This window comes from Euprymna scolopes, chromosome 2, assembly GCF_053919585.1.
Source record: "Euprymna scolopes isolate OS-2025 chromosome 2, ASM5391958v1, whole genome shotgun sequence".
NCBI lineage: Eukaryota > Metazoa > Mollusca > Cephalopoda > Sepiida > Sepiolidae > Euprymna > Euprymna scolopes.
The window spans coordinates 13,439,527-13,464,477 of record NC_136483.1 but is presented as its reverse complement, the minus strand read 5'-3'; the positions used below and the strand labels follow the sequence as shown (position 1 = coordinate 13,464,477).

Here is a 24,951-nt window from a genome sequence, read left to right as displayed (position 1 = left end):
CTGTACTATGCACTATAATTCACTGGCGGCCATGAATAAACACTCCCAACCTCCCCATATTAAGAATGGCTTTCGAAATAAACAACACCCATGCCTAACCACGTGTTTTAACCTTTTACCTGTCTTTCATCTGTTAAAAATGGCTTTTGGAATAAATAACACCATTCTCCCCATGTTAAGAATGGCTTTCGGAATAAACACCCCCAACCTACCCATGTTAAAAATTGTGGAGGTGGACCTAATGTGAAAATTTACCTTTTGTTTTTTTTTAATAAATTGTTAGTTGAAAGCACAGAATAGTGACAAAACACCATCCCCTCTCCTTGGTAAGAATAGCAAAAAAAAATAATGGTTTTCTTGGTAGAAACTTTTGTATTTCACCTAACAATTTCTGGTGCTAATGAACTTACTGATCCGCGCTATTTTTTAAATCGTATTTCCAAGTTTAATTAAAGTTTTATGACATGTTTTTTTATTCAATTGTAAGGTTGAAGTACAGAATAGGTACAAAACACCTCCCCCTCCCCATGTGAAGAATGGCTTTTTAAATAATGTTATTATTTCAGCACGGATCACTCTCTGGCTGAGTACCTAATATTTTTTAACTTTTTTTTCTTTTTCAGCCATTCTTACCATAGAGAGGGGGTGGTGTTTTTGTAACTATTCTGTGCTTTCAACTAACAATTTATTATTAAAAAAAGATATTATGAAATTATAAAAAAAATAAAGATATTGTGAAAGTTGAATTTAACTTGAAAAAAAAACATCGTGAATGGCGCGTTCAACATATATATATATATATATATATATATATATATATATATATATATACTAGCAGGCCGCTCGGCATTGCTAGGTTATTTCATATATTTCAGTTAAAATAATTTATTGGTACTTGTGCATTTAACGAACCAGACGTAACTCAGCATTTATTCGGCTTTGTCCAACACATGACGTCAACAGCCGGATAAGACCGAGCGTTGCCGATAAAATAAAAACAACGCTACAACAAAATAACTGTAAAATGAAATTGTAAAATATAGAAACATCCAAAAATAAATAAGTTAAAAGCAAAAAACCTACCGTTCATTTATGTTTTTTTATTATTATTAGTAATATTGTTTGGAATTGTTTTATTTGCAAAATAAATACATATAAAACATTTTTTGTAAACAAATAATAGTAATTATTTTTTTTTTAATGAAACTTTTTTTTTGTTTTTTTTTTCAACTATTTACGTAAAATGACCAACAAAAATGATATTTGTAGGATCAATTTTTTATTTAACAAATAATAGTGAGTAATTGTTTTTTATGAAACTTTTCTTTTTTTTTTTTAACTATTTACGTACAAAAAAAGAAAAGAAAAATCGTAAGAAAAATGAAAGGAACAAAACTTTTTTTTTTTTACGGGATCTACAAAATTAAGGCTGTGGTGGTTCACCGTTAAATAATGATACCCCTCTCCTCCCACTTTGCTCCAACAGTCTGATACGACCGTGCGTGGTCCCCGGCAGAATGTATTTTCTTATTAGTTGAAAGAGGGTTTCAGCATTCCTATTTGCTATGTTAACCAAAAAAAAAAAAAAACTCCTTTTTGGCGGGATCGGCGTATCCACCGAGGACCCAGACCGGTGTTAGACGTCTGCCGACGTTGTGTTTAAATTTTTAGTCAAAAACTAGTTGAAAAACATTACTTCGTTATTTTAATTAAATTGATTACAAATGTTTCAGTTATTGTTATTGAAGAAAATGTTGGAAGTTCAATAACTCTTGTCTTTCATATTACCTTCCTTTGTTAATATCGCATAATCCTTTGCTTGTGTTTAATAAAATTTCTTCTCTCTATCCGTCCACACGTGTCATAAATTTCCTCCTTTGAATTTCTGTTTATTCCTAATCTTTCTTCAATGACAATGCAACTCAGGCTGATAATGTAAAAAGTTCATCATACTCAAATCAAACTAATCAACAATGTTTTCACTATATCATTGGTCTTCAAACATAACTGGAACATAAATATGTCTGAAACGTTGGCAGCAAGCATAACTGAAATAATAAACTAATGTTTTGGTTAAAATTGTTTTTTTTTGTGTTTTTTCTGAAACAACAAATATTTTCTTATATATAGATTTTTTCCCTCTTCCTCAGGCAATATGTGATTAGCCAAATCCCATCACTTGAAATTTTGGATGACAAATGCATCAACAAAGAAGAACGTAAGGAGGCAGAAAAGATCTACCAGCGTGCCATCCTGCAGAGTACCCGCCGTGCGAAAAGGGTAGGTTTCTGTTTTGTTCATTTGGTTCTTCTCCGCTGCATGAAACTTCTCCCAATTGACCACAATAATGCTTTTTTACACTCCACCTTAAGCTTATTCTGTTGGCTTCCACCATTTGATCGCTGTCCACTCCATTCAATCACTCACAAGAACTTTGAACTTGCTCTATTACTCTTCCTTTCCCCCACATTTAAATTTATTTATCTTTTTATGTCCAAGGTGGATTGGGTCAGACTGTGAGCCAGGGTGATCAAATTGATAAAATGATTGGGCCAGTCTGTTAGCCAGGGTTGTCAAATTGATATACTAATTGAACTAGACTGCTAGCCAGGGTCATTAAATTGATAAACTGATTGGGCCAGATTGTGAGCCAGGATTGTCAAATTGATAAACTGATTGGGCCAAACTGTTAGACAGTCATCAAATTGAAAAACTGATTGGGCCAGACTGCAAGCCAGGGTTGTCAAATTGATAAGTTGATTATATGTTAAATATTCAGCTTTGATAAAACAGAATCAAACACAACATAGTTTTATAAAAATAATATGAAATGACCAATTTTTTTTTTTTTGTAATAAAATTTACTTTATCAGTAAAAGCGAATAAGAATGGAGAAAAAAACACAAAGGAATAAAAATAGATGATGGTTTTTGCTCCTTACTTATTAAAGTTTCAATTGAGGAATTAATAATTACTAAGAAAATATAAAAAACGTAATAGAAAATTCTTTATTAATAGTGTAAACTTTAAAAAACTTTATGTCACATGTAGACTAAGAAAAATCCCTAAAACATTTATTTTAAATTTCATTAGAGAATATTTCTTGAGTGTAGATCCATTATCATAATAAAAAAATGTAGTTGTTTCAAGCTAAAAATAATTTTTTTAAATAGTAGTAAAAATCCAGTCAGAGAAGCTTTAACAGGTAAAGAATTAATCTGATCAGGATCAGCAGTGTGTAATGGTCTCCTCATGTCAAGACAAAAAGCTATGAATGAAGAATTCAAAGAGATTCGGTATATTTTATAAATTGGTCCTCGCATCTGATTGGTTCGTTCTTATCACACATGGTCATAAATAGAATCGCCTAAATTTTTGTGCTTATATCCTTTTTAGTAAACCAAAAATCGAGCTTTTAGAGAGATTATATGAAGTCCCAGCAAGCACACTTTCTGTTTACAGAGTGAGCATAATATAATAATACTCTAAAAAATGAATTGATGATATAACAAGAGGGATCAGCTTAAGACAGAAAATGCTGTAAGCTAAAGTGTAATTAAGATTTTTGATAAGATATTCTGCAATAGCAGACCCTCATGTACAAACGATATTATTCAATTAATACATCTTGATAATCATCATTCAATCATTCATTCTTTGATGTGTAGAGATGATTTTCCATGTTAATAGACAATTAATTGACGGCTGGAAATGGATCTGATTGGTTGTTTTAGTCATGTGACATGGAAAAGATTTGAAGTTAAATTGCAGTTGCTGTGAGTTTTTCAGTGGAGTTAGATCATTGATTAAACATTTACAATATGAATAATGACTGAGGTATCATTTTTATTACATAATTTGTTTTACCAAAATAAAACAAAAACAATAGATCTATATTGAATCAATGTGAGAGTTATATGTTAGATGTGTAATATAAGTCTTAAATATCTGATGAGCTCAGTGGAAAATTAAATCTGGATAGAAGAGGAAGATGTTTGTAGATCAGGAGACTTCGTTAGTATGGCCACATTGAAATAATTGATTAAAGTTCTTGGGTTAGTAGATGTAGAACAATTGAGATGGCAGAATCAGTTCAGAGAGTGAAGGCCAAGGAAAACCTGGGAGGAAATGATGAGTGGACTTGAGAGAAAGAAGGATAAATAAAAACCTAATTAGAGATAATTTAATTTGGAAGTTAATTTTCAAAAGCCATCCAACACATGCTAGCATGTAAAATGGATGTTAAACTGATTACAATGATAAAGATGATTAAATTCACCCTCATTCTTCTTTCTAGTAAATCTAAGAATTCTAATTAATTTTTTTATACTTGAAATCTTTTATTAGTTTAATTGCTTTTCTTTGTGTTTCCTAATTTTTATATTATATTGCCATTCCATGTCTAACTACTGCCACTCAGGATTGAGTACAAATATTCTCTATGAGGTTTTATTAAAGTCTTATATATTTTTACAATCACATTTGCATCTGTTGAAATACAATTTCTCATCATCCAACCAATCATTTTATTTGTTTGGATTGTATTTTAATACGTTAAAAAAATCAAAGAAATTTTAAAAAGCTACTGACATCATAAATTTTAATTGAATTTTAGAAAGTTACTAAAATACCTATTAACTCCTTGAATTCAATATTATTAAAAAATAAGATTTAAAAAAAAAAAAACGTTTTCATTTTGAAATGCCAAATAATTAATATAAGACTAAAATAAAAATAATGCTGTTGAAAAAAGCATTTAATTTAAATTGCAGAGGTTATTAAATATTTCTCTTGAAGGGAAATATAAAACAAGCAGTTCAATATCTTAAGAAGACTAAAATCAACATTATTTATGCTATGAAAGTTGGCTGATTTTGTTGCACAATAATTTGTTGACAAAAAAATAATAGATCAACATTGGAACGTTGTTTTACGTATTTGTTTTGAATTAATTTGTTAATTAAGTAAAAACAACACATTTTTACTTTTAGAAATAGTTTTTGAATTTAGAAATACACTTAGCATTAATATTGTTGAAAAAGACAATATTTGCCCATTATTTTTTTATTAAATAATTTGCACTTTTACGTATTTAATGGTTGTTCAAGTAACACTTACCAATATTAACTCCATTTTTTTATTATCATTGTTATGAACAAATAATAAATCATAACAATGTTACAGAAATTTACCAAAGTTTAAAAAGACTTAACTTTTTTTGTAATAATTATTTTATTTTTATGAATAAACATGCTAGAAAGATTTATAAAAGTTTTTTTTGTTTTTCTTAAATCAAAACATGTATTAAGTTGTATTGATATATTCAATTTTCTTCCTTGGTAAATATAAAACTCAAGTACAGCTTACATCTATCTCTAAATTTATTTGTGGTCAGTGTTTTACAAAACAGATTTATTTTTTCATAAATATATGAAACGATTATTTTAGTAATAACACTTTTCCCTTCTTTCCATCACTTTGAAAGCACAACAACATTGTAAATGCAATAAGCACTGATTTTCTGGTAGCCATTTTGATTTTTAATTTGCAAATTAAAGACTGTGCAGGTTCAGCTCTCCAATTCAGCCAGCATCTGAAAGGAACAGGTTTAGTACGACACTATCTGGCATCACTCAAAAAGTACCACAACTTCCGAAATGTAATTATCTAGAAGTGTAAGCCATTTTGACTTTCAGAACAGTTTCAGATGGTTCGCTGTTACACACAAGTCCTGGGAGGTGACTTGTTTGTGGTAGACAGTTCCACAGAACAAAATATTCTTACCGTGTCGAAACCCGGGAAAAGAACATGTGAAATTGCTCCAGAAAAGGTTTAATATTTATGAAGCAATTCTGGTTTCTGATTGGTTGGTAGCAGAACGTGAATTTATTTGATTTGTCAGTTCTTAGCAGCATCGTTTATAAATAGAATCGTCCGACTGTGTGGGATCATACCCCATTAGCCGTTCAAAATATTGCAACAAATTAGTTAAATGCACAAATTGTCTAGAAACATAGGTTTTGGAAGAACCAGCTGCTCTTGCAAGTCTTTTATCTTTCTTCAAATTTCCTTTGCTTGACATTTCTTTTTAAAGGGGTCATGGAAAAATTTTTCATAGTTCACATTGAATATTTTGTGGACATTAGATGGTTATTTAGTGGTGATCTTAATGGACATTTTCAATTTAGATATTCCTTTAATTTCCATCTTTAACCATACATTTAGTTAGCATGTGGGTGTAATAATGAATTATTTAATTTTCATTTAGTCAATTTGTTTATAACAACTCTTACTGATCTGATCCTCTCTGTATCAGCAATCTCCCAGAACTTTGTTTTTCTGTTAGGTGGCACCATCCGTCTGTGAAGATTTGGATGTCTTTGAGAGTTCTTTTAAGTGCATCTTTGAATATGAGCAATTGTCTTAGTTCATGATTCATAGTTTATCTACTGGAAAGATCAAAGCCTAAAATAAAGAGTCTTTTGCCAAATTATTTTCTTTGCTCTCTCTGTGAACTATCTGTTCACACCTCCATGCAAAGGAAATCCATGACAATGTAGTAAGTTTATTCATATTATATACTTTATTATTATTTCTTCTATTTATATCGATTAAGTTGGCTGGGTGTTTGGAGGTGTGTGTTGAGCAAAAAAAAAAGTGGTAGTAGGCAGACAGCAGGCTCAAACCCATGACGCGAAGGTGAAAATGAAAGTGAAAGAAAATCCGACGTCTTACCTCTTCTTCATGACGCGACCGGAAGTTCAGAACGTTGAAATTAGTAAAGTCATTCCAACCGATATGATTACTTGCAAAAATGGTGACGCAAAAAAAAAAAAAAACGACCCTCCGTGTAGAAAACTGCACAGTTGAGGGTGAAGGAATTAATGTTTTTAGCCAATTTTCTGATATTTGTCGTCCAAAGGGTCAAGCTTCAAAATAGTACCGATCTCATGAAAATCTGTTGCCTCTATCAAAAAGTTTTAGGCAGACATACATACATACATACATTTAAACAGACAGGTGATAGATTTATTTATTATAGATTTATTTCCTGGGTTTATTTAGTGGTAAGACTGAAGCTTGAAATGAAGAGGCTTTTGACAAATTACCTTCTTTGCTCTTTCTGTTGGTCTCAATAGATAGAGCAAAGAAAGTTCAAGACAAATGCAGCAACAATAGTTAATGTAGAGAATAAACGGTAATAAAGGAGTTTCCTGTTATTTCTGCTCTTAATTGTAATTGATGTGTATTTTGATCACCAGCTGATTTGCTTACAATCACTTGGCCAGAGTTACATAAGAGTTTTGATGTATTATATCCCATAACTGCTGGATCATCCAGTAATAACATCAACCACCCATGATATAGTACCTAAGTATCAATCTGCCACCACCATGGTGTTTATTAAACATTGATTAACCAATTTATATTTAATCAAGAAAATTTAGTCACTGCTGCAAATAGTCTGTGATAAAATAGAATTTCTAGTTATAGTGATGAATATCAGCAACTAATTCGTTGACATTGTCATAGATTTTATAAATAATAACATCAATCATCAAACTTTTCAAAATACTTTTTGTAAAGTGCTAATATTTACAAAAAACGTTTTAACGACTATTGCGAGATTTAGTCTTGTCACTTTTTTGTTTTGTTTTGGATGGATATTTAAGTTTCAGTTTGCTAGCAGTAGATTAACAAAAAGTGCTGTAAGGGAATTGAATGTATCAGGCAAAGTGTTCTTGTAGGTATGAGAGGGCTTTGGGGAGGCTTTAGAAAACAGACAGTGGCTTGTTTTTAACTTCCTTTAAATAGACGAAAAGAAGAATTGTTTGATCTGTGTGTACACTGTGCTGTGAATGCTTGTGGGCAATGTATATTCATGAGCACAATTTTAATAGATGTAAAATTTTAAGTTTTATTTGTATTTCGAAAAAATAGATCTTTCATTATTCACAAGTTGTGGAGCTTTCCATATAAGTTTTTTAATTCGTTGACATCATCATAGTTTTTTTGTTTTTTTTTTGGGTTCCCTCGATTTATCGGAGAGGTACCTATGTTTTCAGTGGTGTCTGTGCTTCCGTGTGTCCGTTAGTCCAGACGATTACCAGATAACCCTCCATTAGTTTTTCCTGAAATTTTGCCGGAAATTGTATTTCATTAAATAGATGTGCACAGTAAAAAAATATTTTTGCAAAAATTCCTATTGCGTCCTCAGGGGCTTGAAAGAGGTCAAAAATGCTCCAAAATGACGTATTTTGCCCCATAACTTTTGATCCATCGATAAGATTTTTCTGAAACTTGGCCAAAATGTGGTGGCCATTGTTCTTAATATAAATTCAGTATGGGTGACCCTGGTAAAATTCTGGTTCTCATCCCTTTGGGACTTGAGGGCTAAAAAAACATGCCTTTTTGGATCTCTTTTTTCATATTACTCAAAAACTTGATATGTGTGCCTATACAGTGGTTTTCCATGGTACTGAATGCAAATATGCATGTCTTAAGGCATGGAACTGCACCGTTTGTCCATTTTTCACTGGGATTCGGCATGCCCAGGAGCTCAAAAGGTGTCATGAATGCCCCCAAATTGCAAAAACATGACACTTTTGACCCCATAACTTTTACCCCATCCATTAGATTTTCCTGAAACTTGGCAAAAATGTGAAGACAACGTTGGCCCTTCACACTTCTCACATTCATCATTTCTTCACTATTTTTTTGTGGCGTCATCTCACATGCAGCACTGGGGAGGGACCATGCACGCGTGGCTTGTTTTTTTTACAAATAATAACATGGATGATGGATTTCCATTTTTTAATTTTTTTTTTTATTTTCACCCCAAACACATTGCCACTTTGAAGTAGGGGCTACTATCAGGAACATAATCTACAGAGGTACTATGTGGGAAGTTGGGCAGCAAGATGTCAGTTCACGTTACACTTCTGCATGTCAGTACAGTTGGGGAAGCAGGAACCCGGAAGGGAATTCCAAAGTCTAGCTGTTCTGGGGAAGAAACTACTGGAGTAGAAGGCTCTCTTACATCTAGAGATCTCTACTGTGAAGGGGTGGGATTTAGCTGCTTGTCAGGTTTGTCAGGGGTATTTACGTTGACAGAGTACGAGTGCTTGCAGGTAGTCAGAGCATTTACCGTTAAAGTACTTGTAGAACAGGCAGAGGGATGCTACATTTCATCGATAAGACAGAGGCTGAAGCTTAGATGACAGTTCAGGACCTATCAGGTTGGCGACTCTCTTTTGAACGTTGTCTAGGAGCGAGAGACTAGTAGCAGATGCACCAGCCCAAATATGACAACAATACTCCATACATGGGCGAATTGTGGCCTTATAGAGGTACAAGATACTTTTGGGCATTAATAGCTTTCTAGCACGGTAGAGAGAACCTACCTTCTTTGCAGCGGTCCTGGCAATGCTCTCAATGTAATTGTTCCAACTCGTGTTTCCTGTGAATGTTAGGCCGAAGAGTTTAAAAGATGTACTTGCAGATAATGAGGCTTTGGCCATTGCTATTAGTGGTAGAGAAGGTTTCTTGTATTTATTGAAGGAAATAAGTTTAGTCTTGGCAGCATTGAAGGTGACCATCCATTTTTGTCCCCATTCCACTACAGATTTCAGGTCATCCTCTAGTGTTTCTGCCATTTCCTTAGATATGTATTCATTTGTTTTCCTGTTGGGTCTGTTATAGAGCGTGGTGTCATCAGCATATATACCCATCTCACAGACAATTTTGTCAGGGAGGTCATTTATGAATATTAGGAATGATAGAGATCCAAGGATAGACCCTTGAGGCACTTCCGTATTTATATCATATTGTTCAGATGTAGGACCGTCGAGGATAACCTGGATTTTTCTCTTATCTAAGAAGGATTTAATTCTGTTAAGTATTCTTCCAGTGATACCATATGATCTGATTTTCCTTAGAAGACCATCGTGTCATACCCTGTCAAAAGCCTTAGATATATCTAGAGCTACCACTCTACCCTTCCCTGCTTTGTCCAGAGAATGGTATATATGTTCAGAGATTACAGTTAGGATGTCTGCTTTGGAATGGGCTTGCCTAAATCCATATTGTTGGTCAGTCAGAAGTTTAGCATTTGTAAGGTGATGCACTAGAGCTTGGTTAATAATGGACTCGAATATTTTGGCAAAAAATGGGAGGAGGCTAATTGGGCGATAATTTACTGGGTCAGTTCTTTCGCCAGAATTCTTGAAAACTGGTACGAAAGTTTTCCAGCAGGCAGGAAACCAAGATTCATTAAGGCATTTGTTGTAAAGGTTGGAGAGAACTGGAGCTACTTCGGCGGCGCACTTTTTTAATAGCACAGCCAGGATGAGATCAGGTCCACATGCTTTTGAAGTGTCAAGATTTTTTATGATAGAATACACCTGAGAAGGGGTGATTTTCAGATCGTCTAGTGTGGCGTCTGTTCACAAAGGAAAGTCTGGGAGGGGGTGGTTTAGAGGGTCTTGTCTGGAGTTGGAGGCAAACCGACTGGCAAGCATGTTAGCCTTCTCAGTTACTGAGCAAACAACCTCATGATTGTTGGATAGTGGGGGAATTGTTGATTACCCATTATTTACTACACTGTTGTAGATTTTCCAGAAGTCACAGGTTTCTAATTTCTGTGCTTCGATGCGTTTTTTAGCGGTTTCAGTAAATTCTCTCTTAGCTGTCTCTATTTCTTTCTTACAGTTACTTCTGGCTTCTATATACTTCTGTCTGTTTGAACTGGACTTATGTCAGTTAAATCTGCGGTACGCATGCTGCCTTTGCGCAATGGCAGCTACACAAGTAGAAGTAAACCATTGGGGAGAGTGGAGCTTGCTATAAAATTTCCATGTGGGAACATGTGCTTCAATTGCTGTTTAGAACCATTCAGTGATCTTTTGCGTTCTGTTCAGCAGAAAGTGAAAAGATATTTAACCATGGAGTGTCTCTGATGAGATCTCTGATGGCTTCCTAGTCAGCCTTTTTATAATATCTCGTTGTTTTGAGCAATGGCTCTTCAGTTTTGGCTTTAGAATTTAGAGCGATTTCAACCATTATCACAGCATGATCAGCGTTCCCAAGTGGGCTGTGGGCATTCGTTATAAAATCATCAAGAACTGTGGTTAGAAACAGATCTAGAAGTGATGCGTGTTGATCTTGCTGGTCTTGGAAACGGGTTGGAAATGTAACCATCTGTGATAGGGAATGAGATATAGAGAAGTTATGTGTTGTGCTACCAGCTGCGTCTGTGTAAGTAGAAAATCCAAGCCAGTTGTTGTGGTGGACATTGAAGTCAACAAATACATGCACTTGTGCGCTAGTGTCGAGGGGAAAATGCTCTATGCTGTCAGAGACTTTGTTTATTAGGGTACATCCTGGGTCGAGGTAGAGCGGCAGACAGTAAAAGTAACTAATGTTATGTTGTAATGTTAAGTCTAAAACACATAAAGGCTTGATCGTCCGCGTCTAGTTTTGTTTCTCTAATCAAGGGGAGGGTGTTTCGAATATAGATTCCAAGCCCGTGCATATGTCTGTCAGAGTCCTTATGGCAGAGTGGGAGATATCCGGGCATATTAAAGTAGTTAGAGGGGATGGAGGAGTGTAGGTTAGTCTCACTTAGTGCTAAGATATCCGGGGTGTTTGTTAGGAGAAATGCTTCAACATCATTTAAATTAGTTCTAAGCCCACGGATATTCGTAAATGCAAGCCTCAAGGAAGGAGGCAATTTGGTTTTTGTTTGAGTTTTGTCCTGGTTTAAGCCTAATTTTAGATTGTACTGTCATTTTTTTTATCCTAGAGTGCAGAAACCAACCGACTTAGCTAGATGATCAGCCTAACATTCATAGACAACATAATTTGAAATGAATACATAAAATACTCATTCTCTAAAGAATACACAGGTTGCAAGAAATCGCTTTTTACGATTGCAGTAAGGACTTCAAATGACATTGGAATCGATCTGTCACCATCAACTGTATTATATACTATCAAATATTTTTGGGAGATTATTTTGGTAAACTGCTAATATTTACAAAAAAAAACATTGGGTTTTAGTCTCATTGTCAACTTTTCGTTTTGTCGTTTTTGTTTAAAAGTTTCAGTTTCAAACTGCTAGCAGTAGATTAACAAAGGAGAGTATCCAATTATAGTGATCAATATCTATAAATAAAACATCTCTTCAATGGCATCAGTATAATGCTTCACAATGGCAACATTTCTGCCAGCTTATCAGCCAGTCAATATGATCCCCACTTTCATAAACTTGATCATGGGATACTCTTATCAGAACCACATAAGCATAAAAAGATAACATGTATTTTCAAATAGGATTGGTCTTAGAATGAGAATTTTTTAAAATTAAAATCCATAAACACGTTCCTTTCAGACGTAAAACTGGAGTGATGAATCTACATATGGTCCTAAATTAAAACATTGATGAAACATAGTTTTTTTTTTTTATCACTCTATTGTTTTGTTGCTGTTACATATTTTTTTTCATTAACTGATAAAAATACTGCATTTCCTTCTTCATTAGATTCAATTTTTCTTGGCAATGAGAAAATCGTTTTAGCTATTCCATATCGATGTTTCCCCAACTTCTTTTGAATTAGACGACACTTAAAAAAATAGCATACGCACACTTTTAAAATATTTATAACCTTTGCCCTCATTCTTCTCTATCTAATAAAGTAGTTATATAACATTGCACGGATGCAAATACATGTGAAATGATGTTACCAGTATGGAAAAATAAAGATTTTAAAAAAGGAGATAACGTTCAAGATCATATGAGAAGTGTGGATGATGTTCGAGAGCACGATCACATTAGAGATGCCCCAGTGGTAACGAGAAAATAATGAAATGAATGTTGTTGTACAACAAAAGAAGCGAGTTGAATTTTTTTTTTATTCTTTGTCTACTTTGCGACTGAGGCCACAATGTGTTGGTTCCTGAATAACATTACAGTTAAATCTAAGTATGCTAGAATTTTCATAACCTCCATCTTACCCACACACAAATGGTTGTGAAAGTTTAGGGAGGATGGAAAGATCTAGGAGAGTGATTGCCACCCAGACCTCCAATGAAGGGAGCATGGAGACTATTGGAATCTTATGGAGGCTTAGTGTCACTCATATTCCAGACAAAGCCAATAGTTTGTATCAACAAGAAATCAATAGTAAACAGCTGTTGCGATAACACAAAGTAATTTGCAACAGTTATTGAAAGAGGCAAAAGTGCTGAAAATTTAGGGAGATTTATTGTCATTCAGACACCAGGGAATACTACTTGTGATTGTTTGATAAAACACTGATAGTGACTAGTGTGAAAACTAGTAAATAAGTAATAATAATAATACAAATCATAGGGTGAGAGTCGACAACACTGAAAAGTTTAGCAACTACATGGATTATGTATAAGAACTGAAGGGAATATGAAACCTGAAGAAAAAATTTTTGAAGCGCTACAAACAGTTCTGAAAAAAAAAACAGAAAAGATAAGTAGAAATTGAAATTAAAGGGAGGATTGATATCATACAAACTACAGCACTGATGAAAAGAACTGAAATATTAAAAAAAATCCTAGAGTGCAGAAACCAACCGACTTAGTTAGATGATCTGCCTAACATTCATAGGCAACATAATTTGAAATGAATACATAAAATACTCGTTCTCTAAAGAATACACAGGTTGCAGTAAGGACTCCAAATGACTACTGCTACTACTACTTTTAGGAACCATAGCTGCAGTTCCAAAAAAACATGTAAAAGAGTAGTAGAAATTGGAATCAAAGAGAGGATTGATACCAATCAACCATGGGAATGTTGAAATAGAATAGCACTAGATAACCACAACTAGAAATATATAGATACAATATATAGATACAATATATAGATAAAATATATAGATACAATATATAGATAAAATATATAGATACAATATATAGATACAATATATAGATACAATATATAGATAAAATTATATAGATAAAATATACTAAGATAAACGTAAGAGAACAGAAACTGCCAGGTAAATATATAAGAAAAATAATAAGCTGACACATGCACACAAACAAAAAATGTAGTGGCACCAGCATCAGTTGGTACTACAGAAAATGATTCGCAGAAGGGTCTGAGAGGATGGTAAAACTAAGAAAAGAAAGAGCACTATTCAAACCTCCACTGGAAGAGCAATAAGAGTGCTAGAATCTTGAAGATTTACTGTCACTCAAATTCTACAGAAAGACAGTGGCCATCGAAATCTCGCTGGTAAATAGCTGTAGTGATAACACATAACAAGTGATTCACAACAGAAGATGCAGAGAGTGTTGAAAATCTGGAGAGACTTGCTGTCATTCAGACTGCAGGGAACACTACCTGTTTTAATGCCAGTAACCAATCATTGCTAATAACTTATGTGGTTATGTAAGAGATTTTGTCAGTAAGAAATAATAAAGCTTTTATAGTTTTAATATTTTAAATAGTTTTCAAAAAAGCCAAACAAAATTTCATATTTTATTTTCTCCATTTCTTTCATCATTGCCGTTATTTAAAAAAAAATTTTTTTTTTGTAGTTAACATTAGTTTTGCTACAAAAAGACGTATGATTTATTCTTTAGAGAAAGTTCATCCGTCGAAATGATGAAGATAATTTGATCATCTTAGTGATGATGGATGACACACACCCGGGAGTTTTGTTTTTAAAGTGAAGCTGGTTTGTACAGAGCCAGCTTCAGGTTCAAGAGCTGGAAGCCAGATGGGATACAAAAGCTGCTGAAAGTGTCAATGTCCTCCCACATACAGCTCTTGGTATCCTTAAATGTTCACTCATCTGATACTGACCAGGCTCAGTGTTGCTTAACTTCGGTGATCTAACAAGAACCAGTGTGTCAACACGATTACGTTGTATATATTCTTTAGCATAGGTTTCAGTAATAAAATAAAAAATGATCATGCTAATTACAACCTTATAAAAATGTGTGTGCATAGGAGTCAATCGAAAAGCTAATAAAAATTCAAAAACGTCACTGCTAATATGCTGTAAAACATAATAAAACCTCTTTAATTTATTGTGGCGCATTGTTTTTATTTTCATTTTAGAATCTAAAAAGCCTGGCAATGCAATAGTTTTATCTTCAAACATTTATGAACTTATGCTAGCATCAGAATTGTTCGGGCGGTTTAAGGAAAACGCCAAAAGGTACCAAAATGCTAGCACCTTAACCCTAATAAACAAAGAAAACATTTGTTTGCTATAATTGGTTTATTATATTAAAAAGAATCTGAATATTTATCTTCATTTGAATAAGAAATCAATAAAAAATAATTAAAACTTTAAAAAGATTTTGCTATCATTCATTTGTTATTCATGAAACTTACTTTACAATGTATGTTTTGTCCTTAATTTGAATTTTCTAAAGTTTTGTAAAAATTGTTAAATAATTATTCAAGAATATTGTTTTCATTTTTCTATTAATTTGTCATTCTGTACTGGCAGAAATATTTTTTATTGAAAAAGTTGGCCTGCGTTTGCATGAAAAGGATTCACAAATCTTTCATTTGGCACCATCCTGCGTTTTCTATAAACCACTCAGACGATTCCAACGATAGCACAGTCCTTATACTACATAAGTACCAACATTTATTTTGTTTGCTAAAACAAAATTTCCAATTTGTTTTATATGAACTGTCATCATCATCATCATCATCATCATCATAACTTGTTTCACATTCTTTGTATTCATGTTTGTTTTTATTTTTGAATGTTTTTTTTTCTAAAAATTGTAAAATGTTTGTTTTCTTTGTCAAAATGTTTTGTCCTCCTTCCACCTGCTAGTATGAAGACTTCACATTTGAATTCCTTGCTTTCTGTGTTTCCATCCTTATTCCAAACACCACCCATCATTCCTCTGTCACATATCCACCATTATTTCAAGGCATGCTGATGTGGTTCTCAAATCGGACAATACAGCATGATATATATGCCATAACTATTTCCATAATGCAGGGCTGGCACTACTGCCTAATTAATCATGTAGGGCAACAACATTTGGCAGTGTGGCCTCATAAAAAGTATTTGTTGTTTTAGAAAACTATCATGAAAAAACATGATTAAAAATTGTTTTATTAACATTGGCATGAAAGACGTAAGTCAATGACAAAAATAACTTTGTTACATATATAGCATAGCTGAATTTCTGTAGTCACAGTGGTGAGGTGGCAGCCGGTTCCCATCTTCTCTTCTCTCTATCATAATAAACATCATATTAATAAGTTTTCATGAACATTAACAAAGAAACATCACAAATACAATTGGCTTTTATAAATTTATTCATATTTTTATTCTTTCTTTATATTCTTGTTCAGAATTGTCCCCTATATTAAAAAACAAAAAATAAAGAAAAAATTGTATGGTGTATGTAGTTGTGACAAAACAAAAAATTTCTATTCCAAAAATCATATAAATTGATCATCAAGTGGTTTTACTATGATAAAAAAAATCATTTTAAGTGATTAATAGGAAACTGTAGGCATTGCAACATAAATCTCATAAGTTTGAATTATTGAGTTATCTTCCTTTGCATTTTTTTTAGATTATTTTTAAAATGGTGGACAAGACAGCAACTCCTTGGTAACTCATAAATTTGATTTTCTTATTTAAAATAAAACTACTTGATCAATTTATATGATTTTGGGAATATGATATAGTTTTGATGAAATTAATATGATGAGTGGTGTGTTGCAATTAATTATTTGTGACTACATTAGCAAAAATTTTATGAGTTAATAAACATTAACATGTGAGAAAAATAAAAGTAACTGTTGATGAACAATCAGTCAATCTGCTAATCTGTTATTCCGTCAATTGAGAATGTAAAAAAGTGTCTCCGGAGTAACCAATCAAGACCCTCCCCCTTTTCCAAAAGAGAGTGATAGAATTGTTATGTATTTTGGTTGAAAATGTACAGTAGATAATTGTTGTATAATTGAGTGGAAAATAATACACAGATATAAAATATATAATAGATTCATTTCATTAGGTACAATAATAAAAGTCCGTGTCAGGTAGCAACAACTGGTGAGTGAGTTGACAAGTGAACCATTAATTGTTTGCATTCCAATTTACAGCTTCAACTGAGAAACCAATTTCGTTTTAAATATATGTGAAATCTAGTCAGATTTTTAAGCTACTTCACAACACTACCAAGCAACAGTAAAATTGAAAAAAAAAAGCAATGAAATGATGCTACAAAAAAAATAGTTACCTATGAAGAAAATTTACCGGTTCATGTGAGTGTAGTGGTAGTGGATCTGAATGAAAATTCCTTTAATGTTGTATTGATGACTGTTAAAAGCTTTCAAACTCCAAATTTATTTTAAATTATTAAAACTATGCATACTTTCTTGAAAATACGCATCAAGAATTGGTCTAAATCGATACCAAAGCAGATTTGTATCTACACCTTTTAGATTGAAAGTCAGTGAAAGAGAGGAAATAAACGATTTGCAAAAAAAAAAAAAAATGTAAAGCTTTAATTTAAAGGTGATTTAAAACAAATAAGCTTAATTAATTTGAAGTTTTAGTTTTTTTCAATTGATCAACAATTATTGTGATTTAAAAAATTTGCTACAATCCTCTCTAAAACAATCTGACATTTTGAGCGGCCATTTCTTAACTTATTTTAATTTAAAAACGCAAAATATACATTAACGCATAAGTCACTTTACCATTTTTAAATGAAATTTTGTTTTTCAATAAATTAATTTGGACTTTTCTTTTCAGATTTATAAAATTAAATTATTGGAAATTTAAATATGAATAAATTAACAACCGAAGAAAGAGTGAAGATAATAAAATTTTATTTTGAAAATCGATGCTCATTTATTGGAAAAGTGACTTGTGTGCCACCCTATAGAATAAACCATATGTATAGTTGAACATAAACCATCTGTTTCTATAGAAATTAATTCCTATTTTAGTTATGTATGAAAAAAGCAAACAAATACATATGTTAAAATTTCTTTCTTTTTATGTTTGTCTGTTATTTTTAAGTGAAATGTTTCTATTAAAAATGTACACTAAAAAAACGTATTTACTGAAAAGTTTCCTCTATTTCGTATTGTGAAATCAAATCAAAAGGTACATTACTCTGTATTCATCCATACAAACTTAATTTTGATTGGAACAAACAAAAAAAATAATACTCAAAAACAAAAAAGAAAAGCAAAACAAATTGCAAGTGAATACACTACTAGATAATGCCGGGTAGATACAGTTAGTATTTCATCATTTATTGCATGGTCACTTCTGCCTTACACCAGATATGCATGTATCTCTTACTTTTGTCTGCCAATATCAAGCTTATATGGAAATTTCTATATATTATGTAGACGTGTCCTGTCCATTTTCTCTTCTGGTCAGTTACCTATCCTAAAATCAGCTGTTTGTTTCTCAACTCACAGAATTTAAAAAAAATTGATGGTCTCTAAAACATCTGACATTTTGACCAGCCATTTCAATATTTTGCATTACTACGGCTAAAGAGTTCAGTCTACCCTACTATTTCACTAAAGGAAGATGGGTTCATAAATTTCCTCAACTGTATTAGTCCTAACAATAATGACATCAATTGCACATCTCTTTAGTAATTTACACATGTACTAGAGAAAATTCTAATCATTCATAACTTCTTTTTTGAATATTCATAACAAAAATTCAATCCCAGATATTTTAACATTGCTATTATGCTTTGCATTTAAGATAATGTTAAATCATTTTGGTTTGTCCTTTTACAGCACATTAACTCTTTTGAGGCTAGCCAAATACCAAAATGCCATCCTTGTTATAAACAATAAAATTTACATTATTAATTGAACACAAGTTGCTATTTTATGCACAGCTGGGGGATAAATAGTAGATTTAGAAAAAAAAAACTTTCTTTGAAATCGTTTCTTTCCTTACTAGAGACGATGAATGTCCACAAAAAACACATCTGTACAATGTGTGAAATGGATTGTAATGTGAATGGTTGCATTGGCTGCCTTCTATATCAAAGAGACAATCCTCTACAACTTGACTTGAGGGGATATTCATCCAGGATGGGTTGAGCCGGTTCCTCTTGTAGAACGCGCAGCATCCTGAATAAACGTAGACCATGCACAACGGTCTGCAGCTGCCAAGATAGTGATAGGCAGCCAGTCTCAGGATCAGCATCATACCTTAGCCATGTGGACCGGAGTTAGGTTTATGGTGTGTAACTACGTTTTCAGTTGGCCATACAGGCGTCTTTTCCAACCTTAATGTGGTTCTGGAGTTATTGCTATGTGGATGAACTCTCCTGGGTTGCAGCATACAGCGTGGCTGCATCAGCAAAGTCTCCTCTAATAATTAAGCAGAGGTTGCACAATCACCAACCATGTAATTACAGAACTTTTCATTCTCTTAGCCTAATTGCGATACCAACAGCACTTTACCTTTATAGAACCGTTTATTTGACTTATCTTTTATTAAATGATATTTTATAAACCACGTTTATTTATTTTATTAAATTAAACATTTTTTTTTTTAACATACCAGTGCTAATAGATCAGGCTGATTGAAGATACTGGCTGCCTAACCTAAAATGCACCAAATAGTACTGTTGTTTGTTTTTTTTCTAACTTTTCCTTTGCAAAACTCAACCCTCTTCTGCTAAAACAAAAAACAAAAACAACAATTTCCCTCTACAAAACAATCAAATTAAACACCATGACTAAATGAAGAGGTGTGGGTGGAGATTGCACAACACTTGCCATCAAAATTCTACGTTTCAGACACCCTTACAGTGGGTATCTATAGTCTATCAAGACTGAAGGAAGCTACAATATATATATATATATATATATATATATATATATATATATATATATATATATATTTGGAGGTACAGAATTTATATACAGTTTTAAATAAAATAGGCAGAAGTTTCTCGAGCTCTTTTGGCTATCATCTCATCAGGAAAAAATCGATAGCGTACAAAATAATATCATGTCAAAACTTTAAAGAGTTCTGATGGGGAACTATTGAATGTGCCAAAAGTACACGGAGAACTAAAATTAAGTTTATTAATGTTTAAAAACGATTAAAATATTGGCAATGAGGAAGAAAAAAAAAATGGGAGAAAAGATTCAAAGTTCCCCAAAGAGAAACAATGCGTTTACTATTTCCTTTTGCCGACACAAAGAAGGCTTACACACCGCAATAGACAGACTCCAAAATCTTTAAATAGTTTCAGGAGTCTGCTCTATGTAGCACCTCGCCCCATTCTATTTTATATCTATCGGCACAGCACGGGTTGTCAACCAAATGCTGGCCAATAGCAGAGTGCCAATATTTTAATCGTTTTTAAACGTTAATAAACTTAATTTTAGTTGTCCCCGTACTTTTGGCACATTCAATAGTTCCCCATCAGAACTCTTTAAAGTTTCGACATAATATTATTTTGTACGCTATCGATTTTCTCCTGATGAGATGGTAGCCGAAAGAGCTCTTGAGAAACTTCTGCCTATTTTATTTAAACCTGTGTGTGTGTATATATATATATATATATATATATATATATATGAATTACAAAATATCTGATATTTCCCCCAAAACCTCTTGCCTTGATGGAGGGGAGACTAAAACTTGCTAATATGATTTCAAATGATCTGAAATAACAGTAAGGGGAGACTCGATTCCAAACTTCCCTTATATTATTTTAAATTTCTTAGAACGTGGGGAGACAGTAGTATTCTTTTTATATTTATATCAGATACATATCAATGATGAATATTTTTCATATGTTATATATCTCCTCTTTGGTTTTCTTACATAAAATAAATTTCACAATGTATAAGAATCATTTGATACTGGAGATATTCATAAACCCTATTTAAGAACAAATAGTTAATAAAACATGTTAAAAAACACTTTGAAAAAGAGTTAAAAACATATTTAATTTTAAAAAGGAAACACTAAATAAGTGGATGGTCCTTAATCCGCGGAGTTTCAAAGAAATACTTTCCTTCTCATCAGAGGGTAGGATTTAGCAAAATGTGGGATCGGATTTTGCTTGCAAAAGTATTTAATTAAACTACAAGTAAGTCATAGATCTTACTTGATAATAAAAAATGAAGCAGAGGGAATAGGGTGAATAAAAAATTGATTTCATGTGAATGGATAGTCTGGTGAAGGGTAAAGTATCCAATGATGGTAAAATCCAAAAATGCAGAATCCAAGAAAATTAGTTAAATTTGCATTCGCACAAGTAAATTCCAAGGGAATCACGTAATTGGAAGATGATCCAAAACAATCCAAAAGGCAGAAATCCAGAGATGTTCATTTACATGTTATGTTTTTAAAAAACAAAAAGGATATTTCTTGTTTTCATTTATAAAAGAAGTTATCTTAGATAGGATCAAAAGGGCAGATTTAAAGTCATCAATCTGAGATTTTTCTTACTGAGCAATTATCTTTTTAAATAACATTAATAATCTATTTTAAATAACATTCCTAATTACATTTCTACTTTTTGTGGAAAATGTGGGAAAAAATTCCGTAACTACCTTAAAAGGACCAGTAGAGTGTCAAGAATAATCTCAGGTTCCTAGGAATATTCTACATGTGTATAACCTTGTATATTTAGAATAGTCTTTTCCTAGTCTTTCTATAAATGACAGACAGACATGCACACAGACGATCTCTTTTATTGTATAAGCTTGCTTACTGTACACATTTTTCAAGAGTTATTTAAAAATATATATTAGAATTACAGTAAAAGTTGAGAACTTTTTAAACTAGTGGCCAGTAGTGTTGCATGGAATTAAATGACGTGAGATGGATGTGTAATGTGAAAACATGCTTAGTTCATCTTTGTGTAAATGTGAGTGTTAAAAACAGGCTTATTTCATCTTTGTGTAAATGTGAGTGTTAAAAACAGGCTTATTTCATCTTTGTGTAAATGTGAGTGTTAAAAACAGGCTTATTTCATCTTTGTGTAAATGTGAGTGTTAAAAACAGGCTTATTTCATCTTTGTGTAAATGTGAGTGTTAAAAACAGGCTTATTTCATCTTTGTGTAAATGTGAGTGTTAAAAACAGGCTTGTTTCATCTTTGTGTAAATGTAAGTGTTAAAAACAGGCTTAATTTTGGTGAGCTCAAAGGAATATTAAATTTGGATAATATAGAGTGATGCCTGTTATAGAATTGTATGGCCATGTTGAAAGAATGGATGACAGTTCTTGGGTTAGTAGATGCAGACGTTGAGGTAGTAGGTTCAGTTCAGAGGGGGTCGATCAAAGAAAACATAGAAGGAAGTGATAAAAATATATGATTGACAAAGAGGGATAAATAAAAACCTGGTCAGAGATAGATTACCTTGGAAATCAATTTTTTAAAGTTGTTAATGCATACCAGCATGTAAAATGGATGTTAAACTGATGATTATTATTATTATTATTATTATTATTATTATTATTATTATTAACTCACTAGGAATAATCACACAGGCCATCATCAAAACAACTTGTGGTGTTCTCTGAAGTCTGAGTGACAACAAGTCTCCTCAGATTTCCAGTATTCTCCACCTCTTTCGATAAACTTTGCAAAATAATTTGTGTTATAGCAAAAGCTGCTTACCATTGATTTCTCATTGACAGCTACCATTGGTCTTCACTGGAATTTAGGTGGCAATAAGCCTCCCTAAGATCCCAGTCCTCTTTGCACTCATCCAGCAGAAGTCTGGCTAGTGCCTTTTTTCCTCGGTCTTTCCATCCTCCTTAACTTTCCTTACTTATTTAGTGTGGTGCCAGTTTATGCTGTTATTATTATTATTATTATTGTTGTGTGTTGTTTTGCTGGATTTAAAATGAAAGAGTTTGCCTGGGACTTAAACATTCTCAATTAATATAGATAACGACGTCTTTATAAATCAAAATAAAAATTATTACAATTGACTCGTTTTTGCTGCACAAAAACAAGTTTATGTATTCTGATGTTTTAGGATCAGATGGCATTTTTGGATGCACATTTGCTTGTGGAAAAAATTTTCTTGTATATATGTAGAAGCGGACCAGAGCATATGGTGGGTGAGGCAGGATTTTATAGCACAACGAAATTATCTATGATGCATTGGGTCAGTATTCCTTATATATCTTATTAAATATTTGTATAAAACTTTTACAATATCCAAATATTTATTAAAGAATCTTTCGAAATAAGCATGGCCACTTTTTGGAAATTCCAAAAATGCTTTTATATTTGGAAATATATTAAACTGGTCATGTTGAAACAAGTTTAAATTATGATGTCATAATATATATTCTCTCTTTCCCTTTTCTCTCTCTTTCCTTTTTCTCTCCTCCTCCCTCAATCCTTTTCCTCTCTTTTTATGTGATGAAACACCTAAACATAAAAAAGGGATCATTTTATTGTATTCTTGTAGTTTAATGCAGACACAAAAATAAAATAGTTGAAATTCATAATTATGAAATACGTAAAAAAAAAAAAGTGATAAATTATTTGTTTCTTACGAAAATCTACCTAGATTCAAACTATTCTTCAGACTATTGTAGAACCTGCACCAAAAATGGAATTAAAAAAAAAAAAAAAAAGCACTTTTTTTTTGTAACAGTTTTATTATGAAGAAGCACCCAAAAAGCTGACATCATCAGTATGACATAAAACTATGTGAGGTTTTAATTTGGATTCTTTGGGGAATGTGGAGTCAACCTATAGTTGCTATTCTTCCTAGGTCTACTTTGACTCTGAATGGTAGTACATGTTGTAAAAAATGAATAAAATAATGAAACCAAATCCAAAAATGTAATCGCATAAGAAAAGAAAAATGAATGCTGTTATCAAAGATTGAATATGCTTACAAAAAAATATTTTTTTAAATAAAAGAAGTTAACATAGGTTAATATAGCTGGAGACTCATCATGTAATGTCTACTTTGACATGTCATTCTTATTGTTTTTATGACAAAAGGATACAAAAGATTCTTTTAATTTTGTTTTTTTCATAAATTTTATGGTATTATTATTCTTTTTAATTTTTGAGGTGAGGATTGATAATTTGTATCATTTGGATTATTCCAACTATTGTTCTCATCTTGGGTGTTATTTTCACAACGTTTTGGTTAGCATAATCTCCAATCTTCTTCAGGTATATCTTATTGAACTCTGGAATTTGCATGGAATTCCAGATTAAACCCTTTATTTAATCCACAGGAGTAGCATACTCTCATTCCGTCAACCATGACCGAGTAAAAGTTCTAAATAATTCAGTTTTTGATTTTCACCCTTGCTGAGGATTGAACCTTCAACTAAATTTTACCAAGTTCTTTATCAATTATGCTATGCAAGATGAGAACAGTAGTCCGACTAATTCAAATAATATGAACTATAAGGTTCTCATATTAATAGAACTCTGTATAGAAAAATAAATGGGAAATAGAATTGATTAGACACAAAATATAAAAGACAAAGACACATCTGTAGACTAACATTTTGCTTCTTTAATGGCAGAAACTTTGTTAAAGTGAATAGCGATGATATTCTTTTTGTGTTTTTGTACAGAAGACAAATATGAGGAGGAAAAGTAAAAAAGGGGATATGAAGGGGTAGGAGGAGTGGAATGGTATAGAACGTTGGGAGACAGTAGTAGGTTTCAACAAATTTAATGATTGGATTTGAGAAAGGGTCAGAAAGGGTCAGTGGAATGACAAAGTGACAATAAAGGTGTGAGTCTAGTGATATAAACTTAACTATGGTTGTTATATATATGGAACAGCCAGAAAATCCTACTTGAAAGTATTAAATGCAGTTCACTATGAAGCCCTAAGACTTATTTTAGGAGCTTTTCGTACATCCTCAGTGAAGAGTCTCTACACTGAATCTCATGAACCACCACTAAAACTCTGATCCCA

General features: G+C 32.4%; 1 protein-coding gene across 6 annotated transcripts in view; it reads left to right on the top strand.

Annotated features, from left to right (window-relative positions):
• LOC145288655 (leucine-rich melanocyte differentiation-associated protein-like) overlaps nucleotides 1-24,951 on the top strand; it is a 212,776-nt gene that overhangs the window by 88,963 nt on the left and 98,862 nt on the right. For all 6 annotated transcript variants that reach the window (XM_080136347.1, XM_080136349.1, XM_080136350.1 and 3 more), the window contains exon 4: nucleotides 2,151-2,280. In XM_080136347.1, the coding sequence (XP_079992473.1) occupies nucleotides 2,151-2,280 (130 nt within the window). The remainder of the gene's footprint in view (nucleotides 1-2,150; nucleotides 2,281-24,951) is intronic.